We start from the raw sequence: 27,966 nt of genomic DNA, 5'->3' as shown, positions 1-27,966 counted from the left end.
ACAGTAGAGAAGAACAAAAGAGAGATTTTTGGAAATGGTGGGATGCACAGATTGAGAGCAGTAAACTGAGGAGATTGAAAATATGATCTACCTGTATTACTAGCAGTAAGTTAGAATGAAATAAGCCAGAGGATTCTTGCAATTTTAATAGAGATTTTGTTTATTTAGCCTAGTGAACCAAGTGAGTGCATTGACCATTAGAGTACAAAATAGGAGCCAAATAACTTAACTAGTCATCATGTGAAAGCAGTATCTACAATTTATTGTATCTAGAAAAACCTACATCTGCAAAACTAGATTTAACATCCACTTTGATTTTACTGTGTTTTATGTAAATGGCTGCAAATCAAGAAGTCTGTGTTCTGCTCCCTTTCTGTTTTACTTAGGTGGGTGGAGCTGAAATTGTTTGCTGTTTTTGTGACAGGTTAGAATGTGCTTTTAAAAAAATCACCTCCCACACCATAGCACAACCATAAAACCAAAATGTACTTCATGAAGGAATTAGGATAAATAGAGAATATGAGGAAGATTCTGCTCTGTTAAAGTGGTATAAATCCAGACGCCTTCCTTTGGCCCCTTACCTATAGGACCATAACCTCATATAACAAACTTCACAGAACTATTATCTCAACAAGGAAGTTAATAGATTAAGAAATAATTTTCACAAATAAATTAGAATTTAGCAAAATATTAGGCTCTTTTCAATGTAGAATGAACCTAAATCCATTTTGTCAAAATGCATTTTCTAGCTATTGTAATAATTTCTTAAGAAATAAGCTTACAGATCTCTCCAGTGAGGTTGGAGAAGCAGACTTTTTAAAAAATGCCCTAGGGTTCTTATTAATGCACCACTGTTTCTCTTAGCAATCAATCATTCTGTGGCATCAACAGGGATGTGATATAGAAAGTTTCATTCTTTCTTTTCCACTTGAGTGAGACCTCCAAACCCAATTCCTTTGGGACCAAAATTCTTTGCATAGCAAACTGAAAAAGAAGGTGAGAAAGAAATTAGTAATTAATATTTTAAGTCGTAACACAGGTTGAACCTTTCTAGTCTGGCATCCTCAGGACCTGGCCGGTTCTGAAACAGAGAATTTACCGGACCATGGGATGTCTGTCTTGTCAAGCAGCATTTCCAACATGTCCACTGCTTGCTGAGCTCTTTGCAGACATTTAGGGGTAAATTAGAGCTTAAATAACAGCACAGAACAGAGAGCCAGGACTTGTGGTTATAAACAAACTTTATAGGACCATGTGAAATTTGGCCACACCCATGATAAGTAGACATCCAGCTAACTAAAATCATGCCAGACCTTGGATGTTGCCAGACAAGAGAGTGCCAGACTACAGAGATTCAACCAGTACTAAAAAAATTTCATAATAAATCACAGTAAATTGAATACAAGGGCTTGGATGTCTGTAAGGATAAAATAAACGTGGATTCTTTTTCTCAGGCACATCCACAACTCTGATAATGCAATTGCTTGTTGTTTCTGAAGTACACAAACTTGTTAGCTCTGGCTGAGGTGAAATCAAGCTCCTTTCAGAGCAACTTCCAGTACCAAAAAAAAATCTAGATTATAAGAACTAGAGCAAATTTTAGCTCACATGAATATTCTTTGTTTGTAGATCATGTGGAATAAATATTAGAGCTGGGATTTTTAAAAGGGGCCTGAGGAAATTCCTATTGAATGCTTACTGAGGCATCTTTGAAAAAAAAAAAAAACAGTCTAGAACATTGTATAAAATTCTTCATACCCTTTTTGGCCTATTTTTAAAGGTGGATTTGCATGATCTGAGAGAGAAATCCAAAGCAAATCCATTATCTGCAGTGATATTGGCATATTTGTGAAGATCTCTGACTCCCAGTGTTGTGTTATCTGGAAAGAATCCCAACTAAGACCATAATCCTATGAGAACCACGTAGCTAGATCCCTGCATCCTTCTGGGGAAACTACTAAAGTCTGTGAGGACCAGTGTATGTGGAAGGGTTTACCCACATAGATCATTTTGCTGGATAGTGGTGAGATATCCCAAACTTGGGAAGACTTAATATTTGTGGAAGAAGCTGTAGATTACTATTTAAATCCACTCACAATAAATGGTGAAACTGGTTTTGCTAGGGACGTATGTAAATTATCGAACTTTATTTTAAAGCAAAGAAAGTTAGTGATCTAAATATACTTTCCCAATTCAGGTATGTAGAGACAGGTGGTGATGCCTATACCTGGTCTGAGTAGAGCAATCTTTAGAAGGATATTTTCAGCAATGTAGAAGAACTATCTCGGAAGTAGATTGTACTTACCTTTACAATAAAGTTCTCCATCTTTGTCTGTAACATTTGTAGATTCTAGGCTCTTTCCACAAATAGCACAACGGAAGCACGTCTTATGCCAAGGCTGTGAAAGAAGGAAGCGACATTACCTTACATATTACAAAAAAAAAAACCTAGATAGTACCAAGTAAGTAGTATGAAACTCTGACAAGCAACATACAAAGGGTTCTTTGTTTTCTTTAGATGACAAGACAGAAATAGTTTAATTTTCATTTCATCTCAGTAACAGGTTTTGTTTTAGTCAGAAGAGGCCATTATGCTGATTTTTGTCATTGTGCCCGACCCTAATGTATGACTTCTAATGACTTTCTGAGTAGCTGAGATGTCTCAAATAGGGGTGAGCACTTGAATCAGACTCCATGGGCTATACGGCAATTGCACGTCACCCAATGTTGACCAGTAGGTGCCACAGCGATCCATAGAGTGGTAGCAGGTTTCATGACACTGGTTTCTCTTTTTCTTTTTTTTTTTTTCCCCCAGCCACACAATCATTACAAGCTTAAAAAATAAATAAGCACTTGCTGTGGCTGACATAGGGAGGTTAGGAAGAGGTGGTCCCTGCAATAGAGAACAGTAATGAAAAAACAAACCTAAGTTAAGATATAATTAGGAATAAGTGGCTTCTGAAGTCTGGGCGGGTCCTTTAGAAAGGTCCCTGTCTACATGGGAGGCACATGATTCGAAAGTGGCACTTTCGAATTGCTGCGGCTCTCGTTGTGCTAATGAGGCGCTGCATATTCATGACAGCGCCTCATTATCATCTTCCAACCTCACTCATTACCATGCCCCTTCCAAAAGGAAGGGGCTAGTGTAGACATGGCTATAGTGATGAAGTTTGTGAACACTTACCTGGAGAATGAGTTCCTGACCTGAGGGTTGTGAACACGTTTCTTCTAAGTCACCACCCTCCCTTTCATCAAAAGGAGCAGCTGGGAGAGATGCATGCGGAATGGTGTCTTAAGGCCCATCTACACATACAGCATTGGAGTCAGCATAGCTGTACCAATGCAGTTGCATCGTTGCGGCATGTCTGGTGAAGATGCTCTGTGCCAAGGGGAGAAAGCTCTCCCATCAGCATAATAAAACCACCTCTGCAAACAGCAGAAGGTATGTTGGGCAAAAAACTCTCCTGCCAACACAGCACTGTGCACTTGTGTCCATATTGGTGTAACTTATCTTGCTTTGGGAGTGGTTTATTCACATCCTGGAGCAACATACGGCATGCCAACATAGGCTGTAGTGTAGCATAATAGTGTCATTTAGCTTTCTTTTTAAAAAAAAGAGAGAGCCAAAATCCTAAAAAGAATGTCGCACAACTAAAGCCATAAATCCATATACCAGGCATACATAAAGCACTGGATTCCAGGGCTGTGGATACACAGCAAAGTGATTTTGCAATAACAGCCGTTATTTTGAAACAACCTTGTGAGTATTTACATTACGCACATGCTATTTCAAAATAAATTTGAAATAGCAGGCACGTTATTTCAGATTTCATAAACCTCACTGCAGGAGGAAGAACGCCTATTTTGAAATAGCTATTTCAAAATTGGCACGGGTAAGACATGGAATAGCGCTATTCTGAAAATAGGCATGCTATTTGGAAATAGCTGAGTGCTAATTCAAAATGCAGTCTTGTGTTTTGCTGTGTTGTTTTGAAATAAGCTATTTCTGAATGGCTTACTTTGAAATAATGCTGCTGTGCACACGTAGCCTAGCTGTGTTGTGTGAATGTTCCCAGATACTTTCAACCTTGTATCTCCCTGTTCATCAGAATTTGGTTCATGTGTCATATTTAAGGTTTTTCTAAATACTTTAAAAAAAATTGGCAAACCAAACAGCTAAGGAGAGGATAATCTAATACAAAGCATTTCATTTATAGCATCTTTGTGACCAAAAGCCACTACTGCTGTCAGATTATTAGCTTTTGTGAAATTAATGGGTGAATAAATGGCAATCTTTTTGCCAGGGCCAAAAACTGAGCAATGAAGATGGGGCTCCACTTTCCTGTTAGAAGTAGATCCTCCAGGTCAGGCTTGGGGTATGTTGGTCTATCAAAGTGAAATATCTTGCTCTTTATAGGGCACCTGGTTAATGGAGGATGACGACTTAAAAGATTAAGACTAGGAATTTGGTATATTTCAACAAAACTTCAAACCAAACTATTTTAAAAGATCCTTTAAAAATAGGAGAAAAATGTAACATTCCCTTACTTTTCCTCCTCCCATTATTTTCTCAGCAGCATACACTGATTTGCCACAGCGGGGGCACTTTTCCACATCTCCAAACTTTTTGGCAAATTTTGAGGGGTTGGTAGGTGTAGATGGGCGAGCAGGCTTTGGTGAGCTGATGGAAACAAGGAGATTTTCAGTATATTTAAACATCGCTTGAAAAAATTAATTTTCATTCTTGAAATATTCTTTCCAATTCAATGCATTTTGTGGAAGGGTTAATCAACATCACAGTATTGGTTCACAGGATATGAAGGTTGTTATGTAATAAAAGAAAATAAAACATTCATTTTACTGGGCTAAGGGTTTTCCAGCCATAAGGATGGAAGTGGCCAGGTGTGCAAAAAAACAAAAAAACACTGAATATAAAGGAAGAGACAAAGGGGTCAGTCAATGAAAAAGAACTGCATTAAAGATATACTGAAACCCATAAAGCAATAATACTTAGGGTTCTCTTTCATCAGCTCGCTGCTGAGACTTGTCAGTGAAAGGTTAATGAAAAGAGACAGGAATCTGACATGCTCTCCTCTTTGTTCATTGTAAAGCATCAGCAGCTAGTTTTTGTTTGTTCCCTTCAAAAGGACTATACTATGTTAAGGTCAGGTGCATCAGAAAAATGGTTCCCACACATATTTCTGCACCCTCAGCCCAGCCCAGCGTCAGCTCTTAGTCATTCATACAGTGACCTTTGAATTACTGGATTGTCAGACTGCAACATGTCATTAAACCTACAGAAAGTCAAAAAATCCTGGTGTGACATGCACAGTAATGAATGTGCCTATGACAAAGGGTTACTGATAGTACGCTCTCTGAGCTTGTACCTTCCGTAAGGGTATACTAGCTTTATTTGAGTAATGCCAGTAGAAAATGTTGGAATCCTTTCGAAATTTGCAGCTTTTGAGAATCACAAAAAAACTATTAAAAAGCTTATTGATATAGGCCACATGTGTCTCTTTAAGGACTCCTTTGTGGCTCTAGACATTATAATTACTAAGTGAAAAAAACCCTCCTGATTATTTGCAATAAATAGGGAATGTCTAAAAACCCAATGAATAACTCATATTTAAATAACTAATGATATGAGACCTTGAAACACTGGGTAACTCCCCCTTTAATATGAGCAATACATTGTGGGACATGATACTGTATCTGTGTTTTGATTGTGTTTTTAAAAGGAAAAGGAAGCTTGCAGCATTCCTACTGTGAAAGGCCACACACATTTTAAGAAAAAAAAACCAAACTAAAACACAAAGTAAAATTGGCAAAATTACAGTGGATTCAGGAATGAAAGTCAGGAAGATAGTGGTACAAACACACATGTAAAATGTGAGGAACTAGAATATGTAAAAAATTGTGAATGTCCTGCAGTAAACATGTATCACAGTGCAAATCATTGTGCGCATGCTGTTCTTAAAATAGGGGTAACAAAAAGAATGGTTTAATGTTCTTTATTAAAGAACATCTTCTGTTCATATGCATTGCAGCTCTTGAATTATCAAGGTTTTTACCGAAGTCAAAAAAAAAAAAAAGGCTCTTCTTGCTATTTTGGTGGCTGACCCCAGACATAGGCAGTTATCTGCAATCACGATGCCAGTTCTCTGTTGAGACATATAGGCTGTGTCTACACTAGCCCAAAACTTCAAAATGGCCATGCAAATGGACGTTTCGAAGTTTACTAATGAAGCCCTGAAATACATATTCAGCGCCTCACTAGAATGCTGGAAGCTGCAGCTCTTCGAAATTGATGCGGCTTGTCGCCGCGCGGCTTGTCCAGACAGGGCTCCTTTTCGAAAGGACCCCGGCAACTTCGAAATCCCCTTATTCCTATCTGCTGTTAGGAATTTGCATTTGCATGGCCATTTCGAAGTTTTGGGCTAGTGTAGACACAGCCATAGACTCAAAGGGGTACATGTGACCCAGGTGAGAGGATTTTTAATGGATATTTTCCTGTACTGTAGAGAGAAAAAAGTAAACAGCACAGGTTACTGTGACTGATACTCTATTATTGAAATATAACTACAGGGCAGCCACTCAGAGGGAAAGACATTTGATTCTATTGCTCAGTGATGAACATGATTGTGGCATTGGGCAGCTACTATTAAATTACAGCTGTGGTGAATATCTCTGTCTATGGTAATGTGTAAAGCAAGGTCTCCTGTTCTGTAGTTGTCTATTGGAATAGGAAATAATTTAAAAAGGAAGTTTTCAAAAGATTGAATATTAAATATTGACAGAAATGACAAGACTCCTGGAAGAAAAACCTATTAATTGTGGCTCTTGTTCCACTGACACTCAGGGGCTACGTCTACACGTGAAGCCAACATCGAAATATGCAATTTCGATGAGTAACGTCTACACGTCCTCCAGGGCTGGCAACGTCGATGTTCAACTTCGACGTTGCGCGGCACCACATCGAAATAGGCGCTGCGAGGTAACGTCTACACGCCAAAGTAGCACACATCGAAATAAGGGTGCCAGGCACAGCTGCAGACAGGGTCACAGGGCAGACTCAACAGCAAGCCGCTCCCTTAAAGGGCCCCTCCCAGACACAGTTGCACTAAACAACACAAGATACACAGAGCCTACAACTGGTTGCAGACCCTGTGCCTGCAGCACGGATCCCCAGCCTCCGCAGCAGCAGCCAGAAGCCCTGGGCTAAGGGCTGCTGCCCACGGTGACCATAGAGCCCCGCAGGGGCTGGAGAGAGAGCATCTCTCAACCCCTCAGCTGATGGCCGCCATGGCGGACCCCGCTATTTCGAAGTTGCGGGACGCGGATCAGCTACACGGTCCCTACTTCGACGTTGAACGTTGAAGTAGGGCACTATTCCTATCCCCTCATGGGGTTAGCGACTTCGATGTCTCGCCGCCTAATGTCGAAGTTAACTTCGAAATAGCGCCCAGTGCGTGTAGCCATGACGGGCGCTATTTCGAAGTTAGTGCCGCTACTTCGAAGTAGCGTGCACGTGTAGACACAGCTAGGCTGTGTCTACACTGGCACGAATCTTCAAAATAGTCATGCTAATGGCTGTTTCGAAGATTACTAATGAGGCACTGAATTGAATATTCAGTGCCTCATTAGCATTAGGATGCTTCCGGCCCCAGCGCTTCGAAAGCGTTGCTTTCGAACTCCCATGGCTCGGCGCAGCTACACGGGGGTCCTTTTTGAAAGGACCCCTTACGTTTCAAAATCCCCTTATTCCACTAAGCTGGAAGTGTCCTAATGCTAATGACATGCTGAATATTCGATTCAGTGCCTTATTAGTAATCTTCGAAATAGTGTAGACACAGCCTCAGTGTTGTTATGGATGCCCAATGAGGTATCCAGTAAATGAAGAATATACATTTTTTAAAAAGATATAGCTAATGGGGTTTAACTCACTGTTGCAGATCCAAGCCCAGATGTTCACCAGTATCAGTGCTGAGGCACCCTGCCCCTTGTCCATATCCAATACCTTTGGGACCATACTTTCTTCCATAACATGTTTTGCAATATATTTCAGATTCATGAGCTGCTACTGTAGTACTGTCCAAAGCTTTTCTGCAAGCCACTGAAAAATAGAGAAGAAAAATACATATAAAAATGTGAATTTATAAATCTGATTAATATACCTCTGAATTATGCTAATACCAGTTATTTTGCTCTCAGAAATGGTTGATAGAAATCAATGCTATGTCCTCATCTGAAACACTGAATTTATTTCTGGTAACCCAATCTGAAAAAGAATATAGCAGAAATAGAAGTTTTGATGGACAGGCGTTGCAGCACAAATAAATGTTTACAAATTTGGATATAGTAGGTAGTTACCCTGTGGTTCCTCATTGAAGTACTTAGCATGTATCTGCAAAAAGTAAGTAAGGAAATTTATAGCCATACTCATGTGCTGCTCATTACATCCTGGAAAAACATGAAGCAGAAGGTTAAGGGCTATATTTAACCCTAGATATCGGTGCATAAAACTCTTTAGTATTAAGAGGAGGTGTCTTCATAAAAGACAGATAAGCCTATAACACATGCATCTGCTTAGAAATCCTTCATTGCTCATACTTGAAACAAAATACAGTAAACTCTTTCATATCTGGCCTTCTATCATCTGGAACTCTCAAATAACCAGCATTGTAACTATAAGTAAGTTCTAGTTACGTTTTCCATAAGTGCAGTATAGTGAAAGTAAATACAAATAAATACAACAAAAACAGCATACATTTACAGTGTACAATACTGCTGTTGTTGGTAAATAAAGTACTCTGCATACATTTTTGTTTGCTTCTTAATATTTAATCTTGTTTTTCTTTAGTGTATGCATGGCTAGCTATACCTCTCTATTATCCAGAATATTTGAATATCCGGCAACCTCCTGGTCCTGGGGCTGCCAGATATGAAAGAGTTTACTGTATGGGAATTCCACACAAGTGAAATTTCCATTTTGGAGAAAACTAATTTCCCTTTATTAGGTGGCTCAAAGGAATGGGTTTCTAATGTGCACTGCCACCTCATTTCTCCTGCCCTCATTTCTCATTCTTTAAAACTGTAAAAAAGTTAATTATTTGTCATTGTTATAAGCACAAATATTAATGTTTTAAACTCAGTATTCACCAATATTTTGATACTGTGCACTTGTTTGTGATGCAAAAATGGCACTTAGGGCATGCTTGAGTTCCCAAGTATATACAAATCAATTTAATCGTTGAACTACCCAAGATGAAGAAAATGTGTCCTGTAAGGGGATAAAGAGCCAGATTAGTCACCTAGTTTGATACTAATCAAAAGTATAGCAGTGGCCATAGTTAACATCCTCAGTATTGAGGCCAAAGATTGAGTGAACCCCCCCTCTTAATGCTGTGAGAGGTACCTGCAGAGGATGTTAGGGTGATTCTCACAGAACTATTATTTTTTGGTGACAAATCCTGAGGAACTGCCCTAAACTGAGGTGTCAGTAGAGGTAGTTTCAAACAAGTTAATAAATCAAACACTAATAAGTCACTAATACTAGGTGATATTCTCCCAAGAGTTTGGAAGAAATGCAGATATGAAACTGCAGAACTACAAAATGTGTCATGTAACTATTTACTTAAGTATTACCTTTACTAGATGATTGGTGAATAGCAAATCTGATGCTGGATTTTAAAAGTGGCACTGAATTGATCCTGGCAATTACAGGCCAGTAAACCTCATTTCAGTACCAGGCAAATTGGTGGAAACTATAGTAAAGAAGAGAATTATCAGACATGTAGGTAAATATGATGTGTTGGGGAAGAGCCAACATGGGTTTTGTAAAGGAAAATCATGCATCATCAATCTATTAGAATTATTTGAAGGTGTCAAGTGCACTTTTACGCTGTTTCTACACAGGACACTTTCTTTGACTTCCGGACTTTCTTCCAGACTCCAAAACACAGTTTAGAAGTGTGGCCCCTGGGGGGGGGTCTTCCAGAAGGAAGTCCTTCTTCCGGAGGCCCCTTCTTCCCAAAAATTTTTGGGAAGAAGGGGCCTCCGGAAGAAGGACTTCCTTCTGGAAGCTCCCCCAGGGCCGCTCTTCTACACAGCGTTTTGGAGTCCAGGGGAATGGTCTTCCGGACTCCAAATCACATGACCGTATGCTAATGAGGCATGGGGAATTTGCATTCACACCTCGTTAGCATATTTCCGGTCGTGTATTACCATGCCACTTTCAAAGAAAGTGGCCTGTGTAGAAACAGCTTTAGAGACTACCAGACTATATGACATGTAGTTCAGCAGGCGTGTTAGGCCTGGAGAAGAGCTTCTGAACAGTGCTTAATTTACACCAGGACTTGGCAGATCTGAGCCCTGGCAATTTTAGGCTTGGCAGTTCATAGCCCTGGCACCTCTGCACTTACTGTGTCAGTTATGAAAGTAAAAAAAAAAATTGCACTGGTACCTAATTCTTGAGTGCTGGTATCCTTTCATTATAAATTAAGCATTACACATGGGTCATTAAGTCCAATACCCTGCATGAAGGCAATCTAATGTATAATCCTATTCATAAATATATTAAGATAATTTAAAAAACTATTTAGATATTTTGACCCTCAATAGCCTTATATAGGAGGCTGTTTCAGAATCTCCATCCTGTGATGATTAGAAACCTAATTTTCAGCCTAAATGTGTTCGTAGTCAATTTATTCTTATGCCACCACTGTCCTTTAGCTTAAAAATCTCAGATCCCTTCTGGAGTTACTCATCTCACATATTTATAGAGCACAATCTTAACTCCTCTCAGATATCTTTTTGCTAGGCTAAACAAGACAAGCTATTTTAGTCTTCGAAGTACTGGTGTGTGTCTAGCCACGGCTCACCCGCCAGTACTTCAAAGTGCCGGGGCAACTTTGAAGTCCCTTTACTCCTCAAAAAGTTTAAAACTTCAAAGTTGCTGCGCAGCGGGGAATTTGCTTCATGAAGTGCCTGCCTATGCACCACAGCACTTCATTTGTAAACTCCCAACACCCTAATTACCATCCTTCGAAGGAAGGTGGTAGTGTAGACAAGCCGCAGGTGAGGCACTTCGGTGAGGCAGCGTGAGCAAGGCTACATTGCAATTGGAGGGGCAGTCACTGTTTTCTGGCTAAATAGCTCAGGAAACTGAATTCCACTGCCAGTTGAGAACCTTTCAATAGCATTAATACTATGAAAACCAAGAAGTAATGAAGTTTAGCAAATAATGGCCATGTTTTTTTCAAATGAGATTAGTAATTTTCAGGGCCTCAGATTGTTTTTCACAGGGCGGGGGAAGCAGAACCGAAGTTGATCTTGGAAAGGTGTGATTTTTGGAAAGTATTGCATACTCATCTCATGCCTCGGATATGACATATGCAAAGTGAGGCATCCATTTTTGAAAATCTCTGCCATTGTGTGAAAAGTGCTTGATAGTAAAAAAAAAAAAATGAAAAAAATTAAAACAACAAAAAAGGGGAGGAAATCCCTCTTTCTCAGATGCCCTTTGGACATGGGCAAACATCACTTCATTTCCGCTCCCCCCCACCGACACACACCTTAATGTTGTGCCTGTAGGTTTGTCAAGCATATAATTTACACATTGACTATATGATTTGGAGAAAAAGGCAGCTTAGTTCACATGAAAGACTGCAAAGATAGAGTGCGCAGTGAGTAAAGAAGGGCTGGAAGTTCAAAATCCAGAAAAGCTAGTTGTGTTTTTGTTTTGTTTTAATGAAAAGAAGAAAGTTATAGATCTCACTAGGGACCAGATCTAAAACTCACAGGTGTCAGTGGGAGTCTTTTCAGTAAATTCAGTGGCTTTTCAATGACACACTAGTTGCTAATAGGCAACACAGTGACAACAACAGACAAAGCTATCCAGGAAAAAAAAAATATTTGCAATTATTTTTTTAAATTAATGCAAATAAAACTAAAAGCTTCTGTTAATTTGTGAACCTGATCACTCTATGCTGCATTCTCATCTGTTCTGCAATGATAATTATGTTTCTTGTGGGAGCTGAGAGATGACGGAAACTCCGGCAGCAGATAAATGTTTCTATTTTTGGTACCATATGGCTAGAGTATCTATGTACCACAACAGATGGACCAAAAGCCCTTGAAGTGTGATTGTTGAAATAGCTCTGAGACCTGTCATCTGCTCAGAGACCGTTCATAAACAGTCACTAAGTAGTTTCGTATCCTGCCAAATACCCACCAGAGCTGTGTTTTAAGTAAAATCCAAGAAGGATACAAAGTAGGTAAACAGCAGTCCGCAAGGGAGTGTCTTGTTCATAGGACAAATTATACTCAGGGCAGGTAAGTGCCACCTATAATTAAGGTTTCAGGATATTTCCAATTTTAAGACCTTATTTTCAGTGGCTGCCAAATTTTAGCAGTTTGGGCTAAAATTTTCCAGCCCAGGTTTCTGTCTTAGTTTTTTTCAAAGAGTTTTAGCTAGAATGGTTCATCTCTTTCCAATAATGCATTAGGGAGAAATATTGTTTTTCCCCATGACAAACTATTTTTTACAATTGTTTTAGTGAGATGGTGTAATAGGGCCACCATGTTTTTGGAACAGGGATTTGAAATTTGATCCAAGTGTGGGGGAGGGGAGTGCCTTTTCCCATCCTTATGAAAATGTGCCAGAACCTGCCCACATCATCAGACTTTGAGAAAACTCCATTAGCACATGCTTCGTAGAGATTTGTTAGATTGTCCACTAAATTCTCTGATAATTCCATGTGGACTGATCATGTGCTGTCCTCTGCTTCTGTGTCGGAGCTGGACAGAGCTTGCACCATCTCTATAAGAACTAATGAGTGTTTCTGCCCAGGGCTCGATGGAGCAGGATTTTGTGTTGCTCCTTCCACCTACTGAAGGACTGAAATGGCATCAGACACCAGAACTGAGAATAGAGGGGCAGTTTCTCCTGTGCTCTCAGAGCTCCTGCTACATCTGGTTTTAAAGAAAAAAATGGGGGTGATTATGTAACTAAAGACTATATCATAACATATATGCACACAGTGGCTAAACAAAGTTCCACAGGACACCTTAACTCTGGCATTGCCTAACTCTTAAATTCCTGATTTTTCATCCTTTGTGTTCTTTTAACATAATCAATTAAATTTTGGATATGCTATAGAATATATAATATAGTATAGGACTATACTATATATACTATATTATATTCAATAATTTATGTAAAATTTATATATTCTATCAACTCTGTGGCAGCACTGCCTCCCTCCTATGGGGCAGCTGTTGCTACTGTGTTGCTATTTTCTATAAATTATAGAATATAATATAGTATATATAGTGTACTCCTATACCTATACATCTCCAGTAAAAAAAAAAAAAAGTCATGTCGCCAATGTTCCTGTCAGTGCTCATGTACTAAAATATGGTTCCTACATCACACCTAAGAAACACAGTTATTGGTGTTATGAGGTAACTACAGTGACTAATGCAAAACCAAAAATTTACTGTTGGGCAGAGACTGAGCCTGAGAATTTCATCTCTGAAGATTGTCATGGACATCAGAAAACAGATATGATGGAAACTACTTTGCAGCTTTAATGACACTGGTTTGCTGCTACCGCCTGCTGTGCTGACTGGCTTATAATAATGATATGTATACCGCATCTGCTTCCCTTTGTAGCACTGGAAACAACTTAATAATGAGATTTAAGTTTTAAAGGTGAAAAGATTTGCTATAAGGGAAGTCTTCTATTCTTTTCATTGAACAATGAATGAAGAATATGTTATGCCAGCTTTTACATGATTAGGTTACATATTTATGCTTGGTGCTTATCATCCTCAAAGGACTTTATAAAGAAACTAATCATGCTAGCCTTGAAGCAAGCATTGTAATTACAGTGGAGAAATGGAAGCAGGGAAATTAAGGTCGGTCTTTTCAAAAAATCCATAATAATTTTGACTAACTCCATTTTTGGTTGTTCAATTTGAGTCTGCTCAGCAGCCACAATTCCAGGTGCAGTCAGTCAGAATTGCAAATGCTCAGGACTGCTGAATATCAGCCTCAAGATGTCTAAGGCTGGACCCCGCAAAGACTGAGGAACACACAAACAGCCATTTTTTAAAACATGGACGTAAGTGATTCAGCCAAAGCTTCAGAAGGAATTTTGCTAGAAGCAGGATTAGAACTGAGGTGTGCATGACGCCAAATCCCATGCTCAGACCCACAGACTTTGTTTCTTCATGCCTGTGCAGTCTCTTATTTCCCTTGGAAAGCCTGCCATTCCTATCCTGAGTGATGGTATATGTCCTAGCACCCAGTACAGCCATAGAATATTGCATGATAGCTCACAGGTGTGATACTGAGTCAACTACTCCAGGACTGATCAGTATTACCTGAGACCGTCATGGAAAAAGTATCAGCAGTAGCATACCTCTCATCTACCAGTTGTTATAAGGAATATCTCTGATTTATTTTTACCTAAATGCGCTCAGTTCAGATGGTTACTGTAATAACTTATTAATATTTAAATTAGCTACCTCAGCATGGGCCAAATTTTAAGTGTATGCACACAAATATACACTTTGTGGGCCTGATCCTCCACTTTCATGCACTTTGTGAGGTCATTTACCCTGGTGCAAACCACTACCAAATTAGAATTAGCCACTGACACAGGTGGTAGGTGGAGATCAAGCCAGATATTTTCTGGCCAGCCTGTTCTTCTCTCTCATCCTGGAGTTATCACAGCAAAGCTCTTGCATCTCAAGCCTGACTGCAAGATAAACTGTGGGGCAGCACTGCCTCCCTCCTCTGGGGCAGCTGTTGCTACTGTGTTGCTGTTTTCTCTCCCTACATTCTCAGCTACCAGCTCCGCCTCCACTTCACTCTCCACCAGCAGTGCTTAGATTGGTAGAGTCAGCTTCATAGAGCTGGCTGCAGAGAGTGGAAGGGTGAGCTGTGATGAGCCCTGTGCAGGGAGAGGAGTGGGAAGGAGGATACAGCAATGGAGGAGTCATTTTGAAGGTGTGTGTGTATAGAAGGGGAGTAATCTTCAGCTTCTGCTTGTAGCCTGCCCAATTCCTGTTGGCACTGTTGGATTCTCACGACAGGCATCCCATGGAGCAATGCTTTCTCTTGTGACTGGGTGTGTTTAAAAGAATTGGAGTCTTCTGTTCTTATACACCTGATTTTTTCAATTCAAAACCCACTCCTTTGTATATTGTAGTCTGATGAGCAGTGAAGACCCTTGTGGGCTCCAAGGGTCATGGTCCCCAACATACTGATTTCCCTATAAAACCATGGAAAGGAGCACTGTGGATCTGGGGGGTGGGGGTTATTGCCCTCCGGTACTCAAGGCAGTGCTTAATTTGTGCTGGGGCTTGCCAAGGCTGACCCCAGCACCTTTAGGTTTGGGAGTGCTTATGAAAGTAAAAAGAATCTTGTGGCCTGGCAGCTCTTTCATTACACATTAAGCCCTCGCTGCAAGAGTAGGAAGTTGGAGCAGCTGCAACAAATCACTAGGAGATGCTACCAAGAAGCAAACAGGGCTAAAGGTGAGTGTTGCTCTAAAGAGATACAGCCTTTCCCTCCCTGAGGTGAAGGCTTTCTGACTGTAAGCAGTTGAGTTATGGTTTGCTTGCTGGTAGGAGCCTTATCCTTAGAGTAAGTACCCAAAGGGATGTGCACTTTGCTGAAGACCCCTTTATTGGGTGTTGGCTCTGAGAACAAGCTGATTGCTTCTCCAAAGGAGGAACTTTCCCACACACAGCCATATTGCCAGCAGCTTACCTGAGCTACCTGTGGCTTGCTCTGAAGTCTAGAGAAAGGAGGTAGAACCTCTGTAGCTTTCAGTGAAAAAGGGTGTCCCCTTTCCAGCCTCCCTTTACTGGAGTAATATGTGGGGCAACCTAGAGCTGCTTGTGGTGGCCTTATGCTACTCTAACAGAGATGGTGCAGTTTGTCCCCTGGCTGCTTGTGGCTCATGTAGGCCCTCAGTAGAGTGCTGGGGGAGTGGATAGGGAAATGGGGTGACCAGGAAGTCTGTAACTGTTGCCTCCTTGGGTTCTGGGGATTTGATGCAGCCTGCTCCCCCACACCATTCAAGACTACCTCAGTGGTGTTCAGGGGCTTCAGTCTAGGACTTTGTTTCACACCCAGAGATCAAAAATCCTAAAGTCTCTTGTCTGGTCTTGAGCAGATCTGACACTCAACCTAGTGCTGCAACAGCTAACTCCTCATGTGAATGAATCCTGTTAAAACGAGATTTATAGTAAGCTGTGGCGATATTGCATGGTTACCACAAGGTGGCTCAGCTTACTGCAGTAGAAGCATGTCTTGTGAAAACTCCTGCCATTGCACTGGATTTCCTCAGCATGGTACACTGACTTCTCACAAGCACCACATTTGGCTCCACCTCCCCAGTTCGGCATCCTTAGGCTTGAAGTGTTACCTAAAAAACAGCAAATAAATGAATGAACTGTCAGCAGAAATCGCCGAGTCTTTAACTAGAGTAGCTTGGCTTCTCCCTTTCTGTTCAACTTGGCCCCAAAGCCAGCACAGCTGCCCGCGTGAAGATTGTGCCAGCATTTGCAAACCAGTGGCAAAGAGCCAGGGTAGTAACTCTTATTGAACTGTCTCTCCTTCATGCTGGAACAGGGCATCACTGGGGGCATAGGGGTGGGGAAGAGACATTGCTGGGACTTCCATAGGCCCCTGAGAACTCTGGCTGCTCTAATGGCCTTGGGAAACTTTGGTAGCCATTGTTATATCCAGTCAGTGGGTGAGGGTCCAATAGACCCATGATCAAGAGGCAGTCTATTCCATTGGTTAGGCTGCTAGATGGAGCCTTGGATATCTGCATTCAGTTCCATGTTCTGCCACAGATTTTCTGTATGATCTTGGGCAAGTCACTCCATCTGTAAAACAGGAAAATACTACTGAGCCTGTCTCACAGAGAAAATGAAGCTTGCATATCACTCAGATTCTGTAGTATTATATATGGCCTTCTAGCCATAAATATATAGGTTGGGTGGTGCTTTTTCTTTCAGTGCTGCTTTTCTGCATTCCTGTCTTTGTCCTTGAGTGCTTTCATGTAACACTTGTGAGGCAGAGGGTTATGGAGGATCTGGATCCTATACATAATTCATCCTATACATAATTCAGAGCTTCGTGGGGTTTTAGAAGAGAATCTGAGGACAGAATTTGGCCTTATATATTTTCTAGGGACCAATATTCCAAGCTTATCCATCTAGGGAGACCATATTTTACTCTTTCATAACCCCTTTTCAAAGCAACTGTCATTTTATTCCATATGTTCTTGCTCACTGACAGATCTGTAAAGGAAAATCTCCTGTACTCATAGTTCTTTAAACTTTGTGATAGGCTCAGTTGTGAAGTTAGACTGAGCAATTCATACCTACAAATTTAATCTTATAATTAATATAATTTTTGGTGGTATTTTCATGGATACAGGTTGTTCATCCTTCTGAATTGTAGAAACACTATAGATGCAACAGCACTACTAGCCAGTCAGCAATACATAATTATATTTAGTTCTTGAGGCACTTCACCCAAGATCTCAGAAGTGCTTTGCAAAGAATCATAGAATACTAGGACTGGAAGGACCTTGAGAGGTCATCAAGTCCAGCCCCCTGCCTTCATGGCAGGACCAAGTACTGTCTGGACAATCCCTGATAGACATTTATCTAACCTGTTCTTAAATATTCCCTTGCCCCCACTGTGAACGCCCATGCCGTTCAAAGCTTGGACTCCTCAGCCACATGCGAGTCCACAACCGATGAGCCTGTGCAAGCTGAAGACGTCATCGTTGGACACGATGGACTACCTACATACATCTTAAACAGCTCCGGAGATGGAGATTCCACAACCTCCCTGGGCAATTTATTCCAGTGTTTGATCACTGTGACAGTTAGGAAGTTTTCCTAATGTCCAACCTAAACCTCTCTTTCTGCAGTTTAAGCCCATTGCTTCTTGTTCCATCCTCAGAGGCCAAGAAGAACAAGTTTTCTACCTCCTCCTTATGACACCCTTTTAGATACCTGAAAACCACTATCATATACCCCCTCAATCTGCTGTTTTCCAGTCTAGACAAGCCCAGTTCTTCCAGCCTTCCTTCATAGTTTGTGTTCTCTAGACCTTTGATCATTCTTGGTGCTCTTTTCTGGACCCTTTCCAATTTCTCCACATCTTTCTTGAAATGCGGTGCCCAGAACTGGACACAATACTCCAGCTAAAGCCTAACCAGCGCAGAGTAGAGCAGAAGAATGACTTCTCGTGCCTTGCTTACAACACACTGTTAATGCATCCTAGAATCATGTTTGCTTTTTTTGCAACAGCATCACACTGTTGACTCATACTTAGCTTGTGGTCCACTATGACCCCTAGATCCCTTTCTGCAGTACTCCTTCCGAGACAATTGCTTCCCATTTTGTATGTGTGAAACTGATTGTTCTTTCCTAAGTGGAGCACTTTGCATTTGTCTTTATTAAACTTCATCCTGTTTACCTCAGACCATTTCTCCAATTTGTCCAGATCATTTTGACCCTATCCTCCAAAGCAGTTGCAACCCCTCCTTGCATATGATACCAAGCTAACTTAATAAGTATACTTTCCATGCCAATATCTACATCATTAATGAAGATATTGAACAGAACTGGTCCCAAAACAGACCTCTGCAGAACCCCACTTGTTATACATTTTCAGCAGGATTAAGAACCATTAATAACTACTTTCCCAGTATGGTTGTCTAGCCAGTTTTGCACCCACCTTACAGTCACCCCATCCAAGTTGTATTTGCCTAGTTTATTGATAAGAATATAATGTGAGACCATATTAAATGCCTTACTAAAGTCTAGGTATACCAAATCCACCACTTCTCCCTTATCCACAAGGCTCATTAGGCTATCAGACAAAGCTATCAGATTGGTTTGACATGATTTGTTCTTTCCAAATCCATGCTGGTTGTTCCCTTTCAGCTTGCCACCTTCCAAGTGTTTGCAGAATGACTTATTCCTTTTGTACTAAGGGGCAAACAGATTCAGAAAGTTGAAGTGACTTGTCCAAGGTTATATGGGGTCAGTGTCAGAGCCAGAAACAGGACCCAGGTCACCTGACTCCAACCCCAGCATCCTTTCTGCTGTCTGTGTTTTTGTACATCAATCTAAAGCAACCCAAGCCAATTTGGCTTGCCCCAGTGCTTTCTTGATGTTTCTGAGTCACAGTTTTCATGAACCCTGGAATGTCATCTTGTCATTTACACATTACATTGTCAGGCTGTTTTGAGCTCCTGGCTCAGGCCTTTCTTATCCTTCTTGGAAAGCCAGTCACTTTCTTATTATAGTTAACTGTTGTTTCAAAGGCACTTTGGGTCATCTTGTTCCAATTTGGCTCTGATAAATTCACAACTCAGACATATACCTTAGATAAGGAAAAGATGTTGAACCCTGAATGATTCATCAAATCTACTATGCCAAAACTCCTTTACAGCTGTCAACCCAGGGACAGAGGTGATTTTTTCATAATAGGGCAACACAAACACCAGATAGTCATTTCCAATATTTCACATTTTAACCAGTGTAGTTTCACCTTGAAAAGCAGCTATAAAAACAACACGGTGAAGTTTCACGTTTATCATCTCAGTGGTGTCTAGGACACTTCTCTGGGTGAAAATAAAGCCTCTATAACTTCAAGCTCTGCAAACTCAACCTGAAAGTAAAGCTGCCTCTTTCTGGTTTGAACACCACTAATACTATAGAGCAGCGGTGTTCAATAGGAATTCAAAGATCGTTACACTTGTGGTTGTCGTCTTTTCATATTCACCACATTTCTTCCCTTCCCCCCTGCTCTAAGTAAATGCCTCCCCTTGCCCCCCAAGAGCCAGGAACCCGCAGACCTCTTCTGAATAAATGCCCTCCCCTTCTCCCAGAGCAAGTCACCACCAGCCTCCCGTTCTAATTCAATGCTGGTCTCACCAGAGCTGCTGGAGCCATCACCAGGGCTGCCACCACATGCTTCTCCCACCAAGTGGTGGGGTGTGTGCATGGAACAGGCGGACGGCACTTCCCGCATGTGGCTCTCAGAAGGAGCCTCGCTTAAAGGCTCCAAGAGCCACACTTGACTCGAGAGCTGTATTTGCCACAATGTGGTGTCCTATTCACCACTTGTGGCAAGTGATGAATGTATTGGACACCCCTGTTATAGATTCTGCAACATAACTAATCCTTTAGGTAAGAGACAGAGTAGAATTCTGCTCAGTTTCTCATACTTGTCTTACTTTTGTGGTGTGAAGAGGATGAAAAAGTAGTAAAAACATGATTTTGTTGGTGAAGTAAACTGAAGTGACAATGAATAAGTAGAAGAACAGATCTATTGAGGAAGAAGGTGCCAGTTTTACAGACTAGAACTGGACTTCAAAATCCATTATTTTCCCTGTTTGGCAACTCCTTCACTTAACAAAAATCCTCACGGTTCGTATCTGAAATCTTTCACCTGTCCTCAGTACTTTCTTTGACTTTTTTAAAAAATGTACTTTGTATCAAACCCATTCCTTTAGATTTGTTGTTTTTGTCTTTGTGTGAATGGAAATCAACTAATTTAATTTGGAATATTCTGTTCTCTTGTCACTTATATATCTGATGACTCAGCCCTGTATAATGAAAATGAGATAGATTGTTCCTATAGTGGATAAAATTGATACTATTTCAAATATTGGGTTTTAAGATAATGGAAAACAAAGAACAAATAAACATTAGTATGACAAGACAATTGTCTGAAAAATTAGTAAGCGATCTGTGCTGCTATCCTGCTCCCATTACAATCAGTAATTATTTTTAATTGGCATCAGTGGAAGCAGAATGTGGGGCCTTTAACACATAATAGGGTTGCTACTCCATTGAACTGAATGGACTCACACCCTCCTATACCAGGTCCAGTTAGCACCACTGTTTTCAAGTGTAGAAATTGTAGAAATTTTCAAGTGTAGAAATTAAAAAGACAGAATTCAGAGCAATATCCAGAGACAATGCCGTCAGTGCTTGATCCTCCAAGGTTCTGACTGACTCCTGATCTTCAGGGCTCACCAGCACTAGTTGAAGTCAAGGAATTGGATGGAAGCAGAACAGGACCCCAATAGTAATTTAATTGAAAGTGCAAGCACCCTGCAAGATCAGGTCCCATGTCCTGACTAGCTGACAAGAGGGCAGATGGCTGGAACAAACTGAAATTACGTTAGTAGCTGAGTGAAGGAGCAAACATCCCGGAGAAGGACTGACAAAGTTCAGTAATGAAGCTTTCACTGTTCTGGGCAGTGGTTACAGCTCTGGAAGGAATGCCTGACACTGATGTTAATTATAGCAACATTAGTACATTGCTGGGTGTGCCTACACATTTCCCATGCTTTTCATCACCACTTAATGGAGGCGAAAGCATCAAGGTAGAACATGTCCTGGAAGGGGCACTGAATCTTGTGACAGTACCGCATGCTCTGAGCGCTGCACTGGCCAGCTTTGCCAGCAGGTGCAGAAGTGGGATAAGGAGGCAGGTCCCTAGCCCTTCCATTCCCACTTTGAGGTGAGCTGTAGCCCCTTCATGTCCCCAAGATGAACTACATCTTGCAGCAACCCCTTCCTACATGTAGCTCTGTGCAATGTAAGGGTCATGGACAATCTGATCCTTAAGTTTTGGAGGATGGCTATTATCTGAATCCTAAATAGCTTAACTTAAGTGTAGGATAAGTCACAATTCCTGGCAAGACAGTCACAAGTGTAGGAAGCAAATTCTGCTCACAGTTGCATAAGTGCAAGATTCCCTTTCTCACCGATTGTCAATGGATGTTGAGTGGCACCATGTACCAGGAGTTAATGTAAGCTCTTTCATGTCCCTGAAGAGCAGAAGACTCAATTTTCAAGCTTAATATTAAAGGATCACACACAGTAAATTTTACTGCAAAATTTTGTCCTTCTCTATTTCATCATGTTGCTTTAAGGCCGTAAACAGCTTCTGCATTACGCCCCAGAGGCAGATGTGTTTCACCAGTGGAGGAAGTGAACTCTCTGTATCAGTGTACATTAAGCACACTGAGGTCATTATATTAAAGGCACTGGAGAGGTAAGGTTGACTTTTTTCAAGGTTCCAACCAAGGGGTGCAGGGAGTCCAGGCGTTTCAAACCATGACATCTTCAAAGGGCTGATTCACGCTTGCTAAGATTATCCAAAGAAGAAGCAGTGGCTCTTTGTTAAAAGCCAAACGTTCTTTAAGAATGTTCACCAAAGTTATCTGCATCAATTTTGTAGTTGTAGTAACGTATGTTGATTTGTTCACCCTTGGGTTTGAGTACGTTCCAATATATGGTATCTGAGACAGATATGGAGGCTAATACATATTAGCTGCAGATAAAGTCTCTTTGGCAAATAGAGCCTCCAAACCTTCAGTTTCTGTTTATTCAGGGAGGTTAAACCCTACCTATTTTTAACCCTTTTGTGGTTTGTTTACTCACAGAACACACCTGTCCCAAACAGTGACAGGGCAATGCTGCTCCATCTCTGTGCTACTGTGCAACCAACGGGCCTCAGACCTAAGAGGAAGGCAAAACATCTAATGTGCGTTAGTCATTTGGGAGATTGTTTTCAAGAATTACCTGATGCCTTTGGAGCCTGTGCCCCATATTCAAAAGCACTATGAGTTCCCATGTGCCTCAGGCACGTTTGAAAGTAGGACTTTTAAAATTTTGTGTTCTTAAGCTGGGATTTCGAAAGGAGCTGAAGGGATTTAGAGGCCCAGGTCCCAAATTCCAGTGGTATTTGGATGAGGCATACCTTTAAACTCCATTGAAAAGCCCATACTTAGCCTCCATGGCCAGCTATGACTGTCGGTCATGGTGGTGTGTTTGTTTTTTTTTGTGATTTGTAGAGATTTCTGTGACTAGCAAATGAAATGTGACCACTATACTTGTTTCATATGAGCCACTGTCTGCCATTGGACACCAAGAGCATGAGACGTGAGCGTTTCTGTACAGAAGCATTCTTGTTCTTGGCATACCAAGTAGCACTCAGCATCTCACCCTCTTGCATATCAAAGCTCTGCTATCATATGGAGTACCACTCTCACTTGTCAGGCATGCAGGCACAAACACATGACTCACTTTATTTACAACTTATCAAAATGCCAGGGCAGCCTGATCTGAGCCTGTAGAGCAGGGCCCAAAACCCACTGAAATCAGGTGACTTCTGTGGCTGTGGGATCAGACCCATAGTCAGAATTCCCTTCTTGCTCAACATAGTTTCATAAAGAAGTGGCACTAAAAACTAATGCCATGATATGGCCCAAAGTATATCATCACTGCACTGGCCAAGCTATTACGTGATGCAGACACACAAGGTTTTAGAATTTCATCCCTAACTACCAGGATTCACAATGGGTTAGGGTGGTCACTACTCAAATTTGATGGTCTAGATCTCATCATATCTGTCTGAAGTGTAAAAACCACTTTACTATGTTATCTACGTCATAAGATGTGCAACAGTGAAAGTCTGCTATCAGAATTCTGGGTTTTGCACAAGCAGCTTGGAAATGAATGAGCAGAGCAGGAAATTTAAGGTATGATGGTGACTGGATAATACAGTGATAGGCACAGTACAAGTGTCTAGATGCAAATATTAGCAGAGAGAAATGTACCAAGTACATCCCTTCTCTGCATTTGACGCTAGCTAGATACTCAGACCAGACACTATCATAGACACTATAATTCTCATTTCCCAAAATCCTGGTGATAAGAATTTCATTTGTGACATTACCAGACTGGGAGTCACAAAATAGGGATGAAATATCCTGGCCCCACTGAAGTCAATGGGAGTTTAGCCATAGGCTTTTATGGAGCCAGAAATTCACTCCATAGTTACTAACACAGGGATGATGAAAAAGTGGCCCTTGGGTAGGTGCAGTTTGCCAAGCTTCTTGTGGGCCACCAGGCGGTTTGTTTACCTGAGTGACCTCAGATATGGATAGCTCACATTGATCACGGTTCACAGTTCCCAGCCGATGGGAGTTATGGGAAGCAGTGGTCCAGGCCTTTGCCACTTCCCTGAGCTCCCATTGGGTGGGAAGTATGAACTGCAGCCAACAGGAACACCAAGGGGCCATAGCTGTGGGCACTCAGGTAAACAAACTGTCTATGCCTGGCAAACAGTGTTTGGTCTGCAGACTGCGTATTGCCCACCCCTGTGCTAATAGCGCTACTACTCACCTTTGGTAATGCATTCAGGCCTGGCTCCACAATGGTACTTAGGCACCCAACTCCCAGATTTAGGCACTGAAGTCCTATGTGTGGATGCCACTATGAGCCACAAAACCGCTCAACTGCTGCCTCACCTGTACAACAGAGGTCTCAAACTCCAGCCTCTACCACATGACTAATGGGAGGTGTTCATGGGACATGAATCTCCAAAGCGGGGCTCAGCCAAAAGCTTTGAAATCTCTGCACTAGGCTATGAGATATTCTGATGTGGGGCTCCTTCAAGCTAACCTACTGAAGTTGTTCCAGTTTGATTAAACATTAACTGGGCTGGAGAGAGTCACTCTATAGCACTGTGGTTAATATGGTGGCTGACTAGTACAGTGATAGGCACAGTAGGCATGACTAGATGCAAGTAATAGTGAACAGAAATGTACAAAGTAATCCCTTCTCTGCATATGATTCTAGGTAGATGCTAAGACAAGACACTTTCAGTCATTTGAGAGGTTGCAGTTCCCTGTTTTAAAACCCTTCTCCTCATCAAGCAGAGGGGGAATTTGAACCCAGGTTTCTCCTACATCCCAGGTGATTACCCAAGCCAGGGGCTCAATTTATAAGTAAACCTGTCCTCCCTTGGCACTAGCTGTTTCGTGTGGAGTTAGGCCACGTAGCTTACCAGCAGGGTTGAATCTAGTAGGTTTGTTGAGAAGTTGTCTATCATCCCTCTACCCTTCCCCTCCATTTCATGGAGATAGATACCTCCCGGTAGGCTGCACTTATCTCTGAGAGTAGGGTGGGACTTAAGACACAGCCCTCTCATGGCATCTCTAGTGAAATTGAGCCACCTAGAATGTTGGCTTTTGTGGAATACAGTTAATGGTATGTCTATACTTTAAATGCAACAGTGGCACAGCTACTCTCATGTAGTTTATACATATCTCATAGAGCTAGACAGGACCTTGAGAGGTGATCAAGTCTAGCCTCCTGCCCTCTCACCAGGACCAACCACCGTCCCTGACAGATTTCCTGTTTTTTTTTCAAATCTGTGTGCCCCACACTCCTAAATGGCCTCCTCAAGGTTGAGCTCATAACCCCGTGTTTATAAGTCCAATGCTCGAACTACTGAGCTACCCCTCCACTTAGACATTGACTATGCTGACAGGAGGGGTTCTTCCCTCAATCTAGCCCTATCTGCTCCATGGGTTAGGTTAGCAAAGCTACACCTTCCAAGAGTATGTGTCTTTTCTCACACCTGAGAAATATAGATGTTTCAGTGTAGTGTTCCATATAGATCAGCTCTCACTCTCCTATCTCTCACCATTCATTGTATAAGGACGTTAGATGCCTAACTCACGTTTTGTGAATCACAGTGTAGTTCCAGTGACCTCCTAATTAGATCTTGTGATGCTCAACATCCCCGTGTGTAAGTCCCTTTGTGGATCGAAGCCTTAACATTCCTGTGCTCAGTAAAACTGAGATAATGATACATATATTTCTTTATGAATAACTTTGAGAGCTTCAGATCCTATAGACGAGCTTGGTTTCATGAGCAGACACTACAAAAGACTAATTCTGCAGTGATTTCAAATTTATTTCATATTTTAAACTACCAGTTATGATATTTCAAGATGGCAAAATCCCAGTCCCAGTCAATATTTGTGTATTTAAGAAAAGTATTTTTAAACTTCATACTGTACTGAAACCTCACATTTTAAAAAACTCTCTCCTGCCACCCTTGCCAGAGTAAATCATGTTGAATATTTAAGGATCTGCAGCCCACTGCAAAGTCACCGATGGTTTTATGTCAAAAAGCAAGCAGGTATTTGGTCAACATCTAAATCAAGTCCTTCACAGAAGCCACATTAACTAAGCAAAATGTGACAGCAATACAAGAAACATAGTTGCAGAGTGACAGTCGCATGTGAGTGTAGCAGAAATGTCACATTCATCACAACTTGCTGCAGTTGCACATGTTTAAATGGAATATGTATACTACTGTGCACTTACATAGCATTGGCTAACAAAGATAGGTAATTTAGCCTACCAACATCTTTGAAATAGTAAATGTTATTATCTCTGTTTGCCAGAATGGTAAACTGAAGCAGGTGGCCTAAGGAGTGGGATTTTCAAAATGCCCTGAGTGATGCAAGAGTACAAATCACATTAGCTTTCAGACACGTAGGCTTTTTTTAAAATCACGTAAATAACTTGAAGAATTAACCAATGTTAAAGGTGGTAAAACTACCCAGCAGCCTGGATTAGACACCCTCCCTTGTGGGCTAACATTTTCTAGGTTGTTTCTGTTTTGTCAAAGCTCTTTATTACATTACCAGCATTTTAAAAACACCAACGCACTCCCCTACTACTGACACTAGGCCCAAATTCTTTGTACTGGTTTTAGAAAATTGGAGCCCACTGATTCAGGTGACTTAGTAGCCATGCCTCACATTACAAGTAATCTGTATTAATCAGGTTTATGCAGTATTCCTCCAGTGCTAATGCCAGAATATCAGCTGTTGCTCTTACTTTCACAAGTGCCTACTTATAAATCTTTGTCATAATAATGGAGCCATTCCTGGTCCTTCGCACCATATGCAGAATTCTTCTTGTAAAGTTTTGCCAGTTTTTGGATACAGAATTACTGTTTTCCAGGACAGGACAGGCTCCACTGAATTTATTTAAATTTTACACTTGAACTTTAAAACATGTATTTTTAGGATTATTTTCCCCCAAGTGTTCAAAGTGCCCCACAGGAGCCTGAGATAATCAAACAGCCTTTAAGTGCATATTTAAAGCAACTCCAAAAGAGAATTACGCATCTGCAGCCTGTGAATTGCTTCATCTGGTACCTATACAATGTTGTTTAATGTTTTATTAAGAGGCCACGTGTTGGATTTGAAAAAAAAATCAACACATGAACAGCTGGCTGAGATTAAAATATTTGTTCGCTTTTTAGTCAAACTACTTTTATCTAAAAGTTGTGCACAATCAGTAAGTATTACTAGCTGAACTGAGTTTGGAGTGTTTTGAAATTTTCAGTAAAGTCCTTCATTTTTTGTCATACTATCTTATTAAGTCTGTATATTAAAATCTTGTGTGTGGCTGATGGGCAATGAGATTCCATTGCGTTCTACTGCAATACTCTGCATCTTCAGTTCCATTAAGCTTTTGAATGTCAGCTAACTCCTATGGACTCCAACACACAACTCACGCTTCTGCATGATAGTAATAAATTCCTTTCCATAAAGCAGTAGGCTACACCTAATGTCCAGCAGAGAAATCTTTATCCCATAGATTACCACCAGCAGATAGACCCACAAAACCCTTTGTAGCAATACCTACCAGACTAAGTTGTCTTTATCTTCTTGTCCTCTTTGGCTTGATGAAGAATCTAAACTGGTGGGCTCCTGCACTCTTTAAATATGCCTAAGTGGTTACGAGCGTTGGCTCTACAATGAGGGAGGGGACAGAAATGGACAGAGGGGGAAAGGGACATGAGCAATGCCAAAGGTATCTGCAGGCTAAAAATAACTTCTGACAAAAGCCTTGGATTTTTTCCCCCTCACACCAGTTGTGAGTAAGATGAAGAACAGTGTGTCCCTTTAGATTACACCCAGAAGACATTTCTAAATGCAGTTTTATAGATCACAAATAAGTTCACTGGAGGGGATACTTGAGCTATAAGTGGAATAAAGTGAAGTACGATTCAATCTTTAAAAATAA

General features: G+C 41.1%; 1 protein-coding gene across 1 annotated transcript; it reads right to left on the bottom strand.

Annotated features, from left to right (window-relative positions):
* Positions 1 to 142: 142 nt before the first annotated feature.
* Positions 143 to 27,729, bottom strand: CSRP3 (cysteine and glycine rich protein 3). The gene is made up of 6 exons (XM_074997682.1): positions 27,586 to 27,729; positions 16,314 to 16,445; positions 7,948 to 8,116; positions 4,549 to 4,681; positions 2,306 to 2,399; positions 143 to 984 (listed from the first exon to the last, which is right to left on the bottom strand). The coding sequence occupies exons 2-6, from the start codon at positions 16,423 to 16,425 to the stop codon at positions 911 to 913; spliced, it is 582 nt and encodes a 193-aa protein (XP_074853783.1). The 5' UTR covers positions 16,426 to 16,445; positions 27,586 to 27,729; the 3' UTR covers positions 143 to 910.
* Between the last annotated feature and the right edge of the window lie 237 nt (positions 27,730 to 27,966).

The sequence above is a fragment of the Carettochelys insculpta genome, chromosome 6, assembly GCF_033958435.1.
Source record: "Carettochelys insculpta isolate YL-2023 chromosome 6, ASM3395843v1, whole genome shotgun sequence".
In the NCBI taxonomy this organism is placed as follows: domain Eukaryota; kingdom Metazoa; phylum Chordata; order Testudines; family Carettochelyidae; genus Carettochelys; species Carettochelys insculpta.
Note: the sequence above shows the minus strand (reverse complement) of the source record. Positions and strands in the feature narration are given on the sequence as shown.

Coding starts and splice junctions, on each gene's coding strand:
- CSRP3 (XM_074997682.1), bottom strand. CDS start 16,425: ATGCCGAACTGGGGAGGTGGAGCCAAATGTGGTGCTTGTGAGAAGTCA. Junction 8,117..16,313: donor CAAGACATGCTTCTACTGCA/GTAAGCTGAGCC, acceptor TCTATTTTTCAG/TGGCTTGCAGAAAAGCTTTG. Junction 4,682..7,947: donor CTGGGCTTGGATCTGCAACA/GTGAGTTAAACC, acceptor TGTTTCCATCAG/CTCACCAAAGCCTGCTCGCC.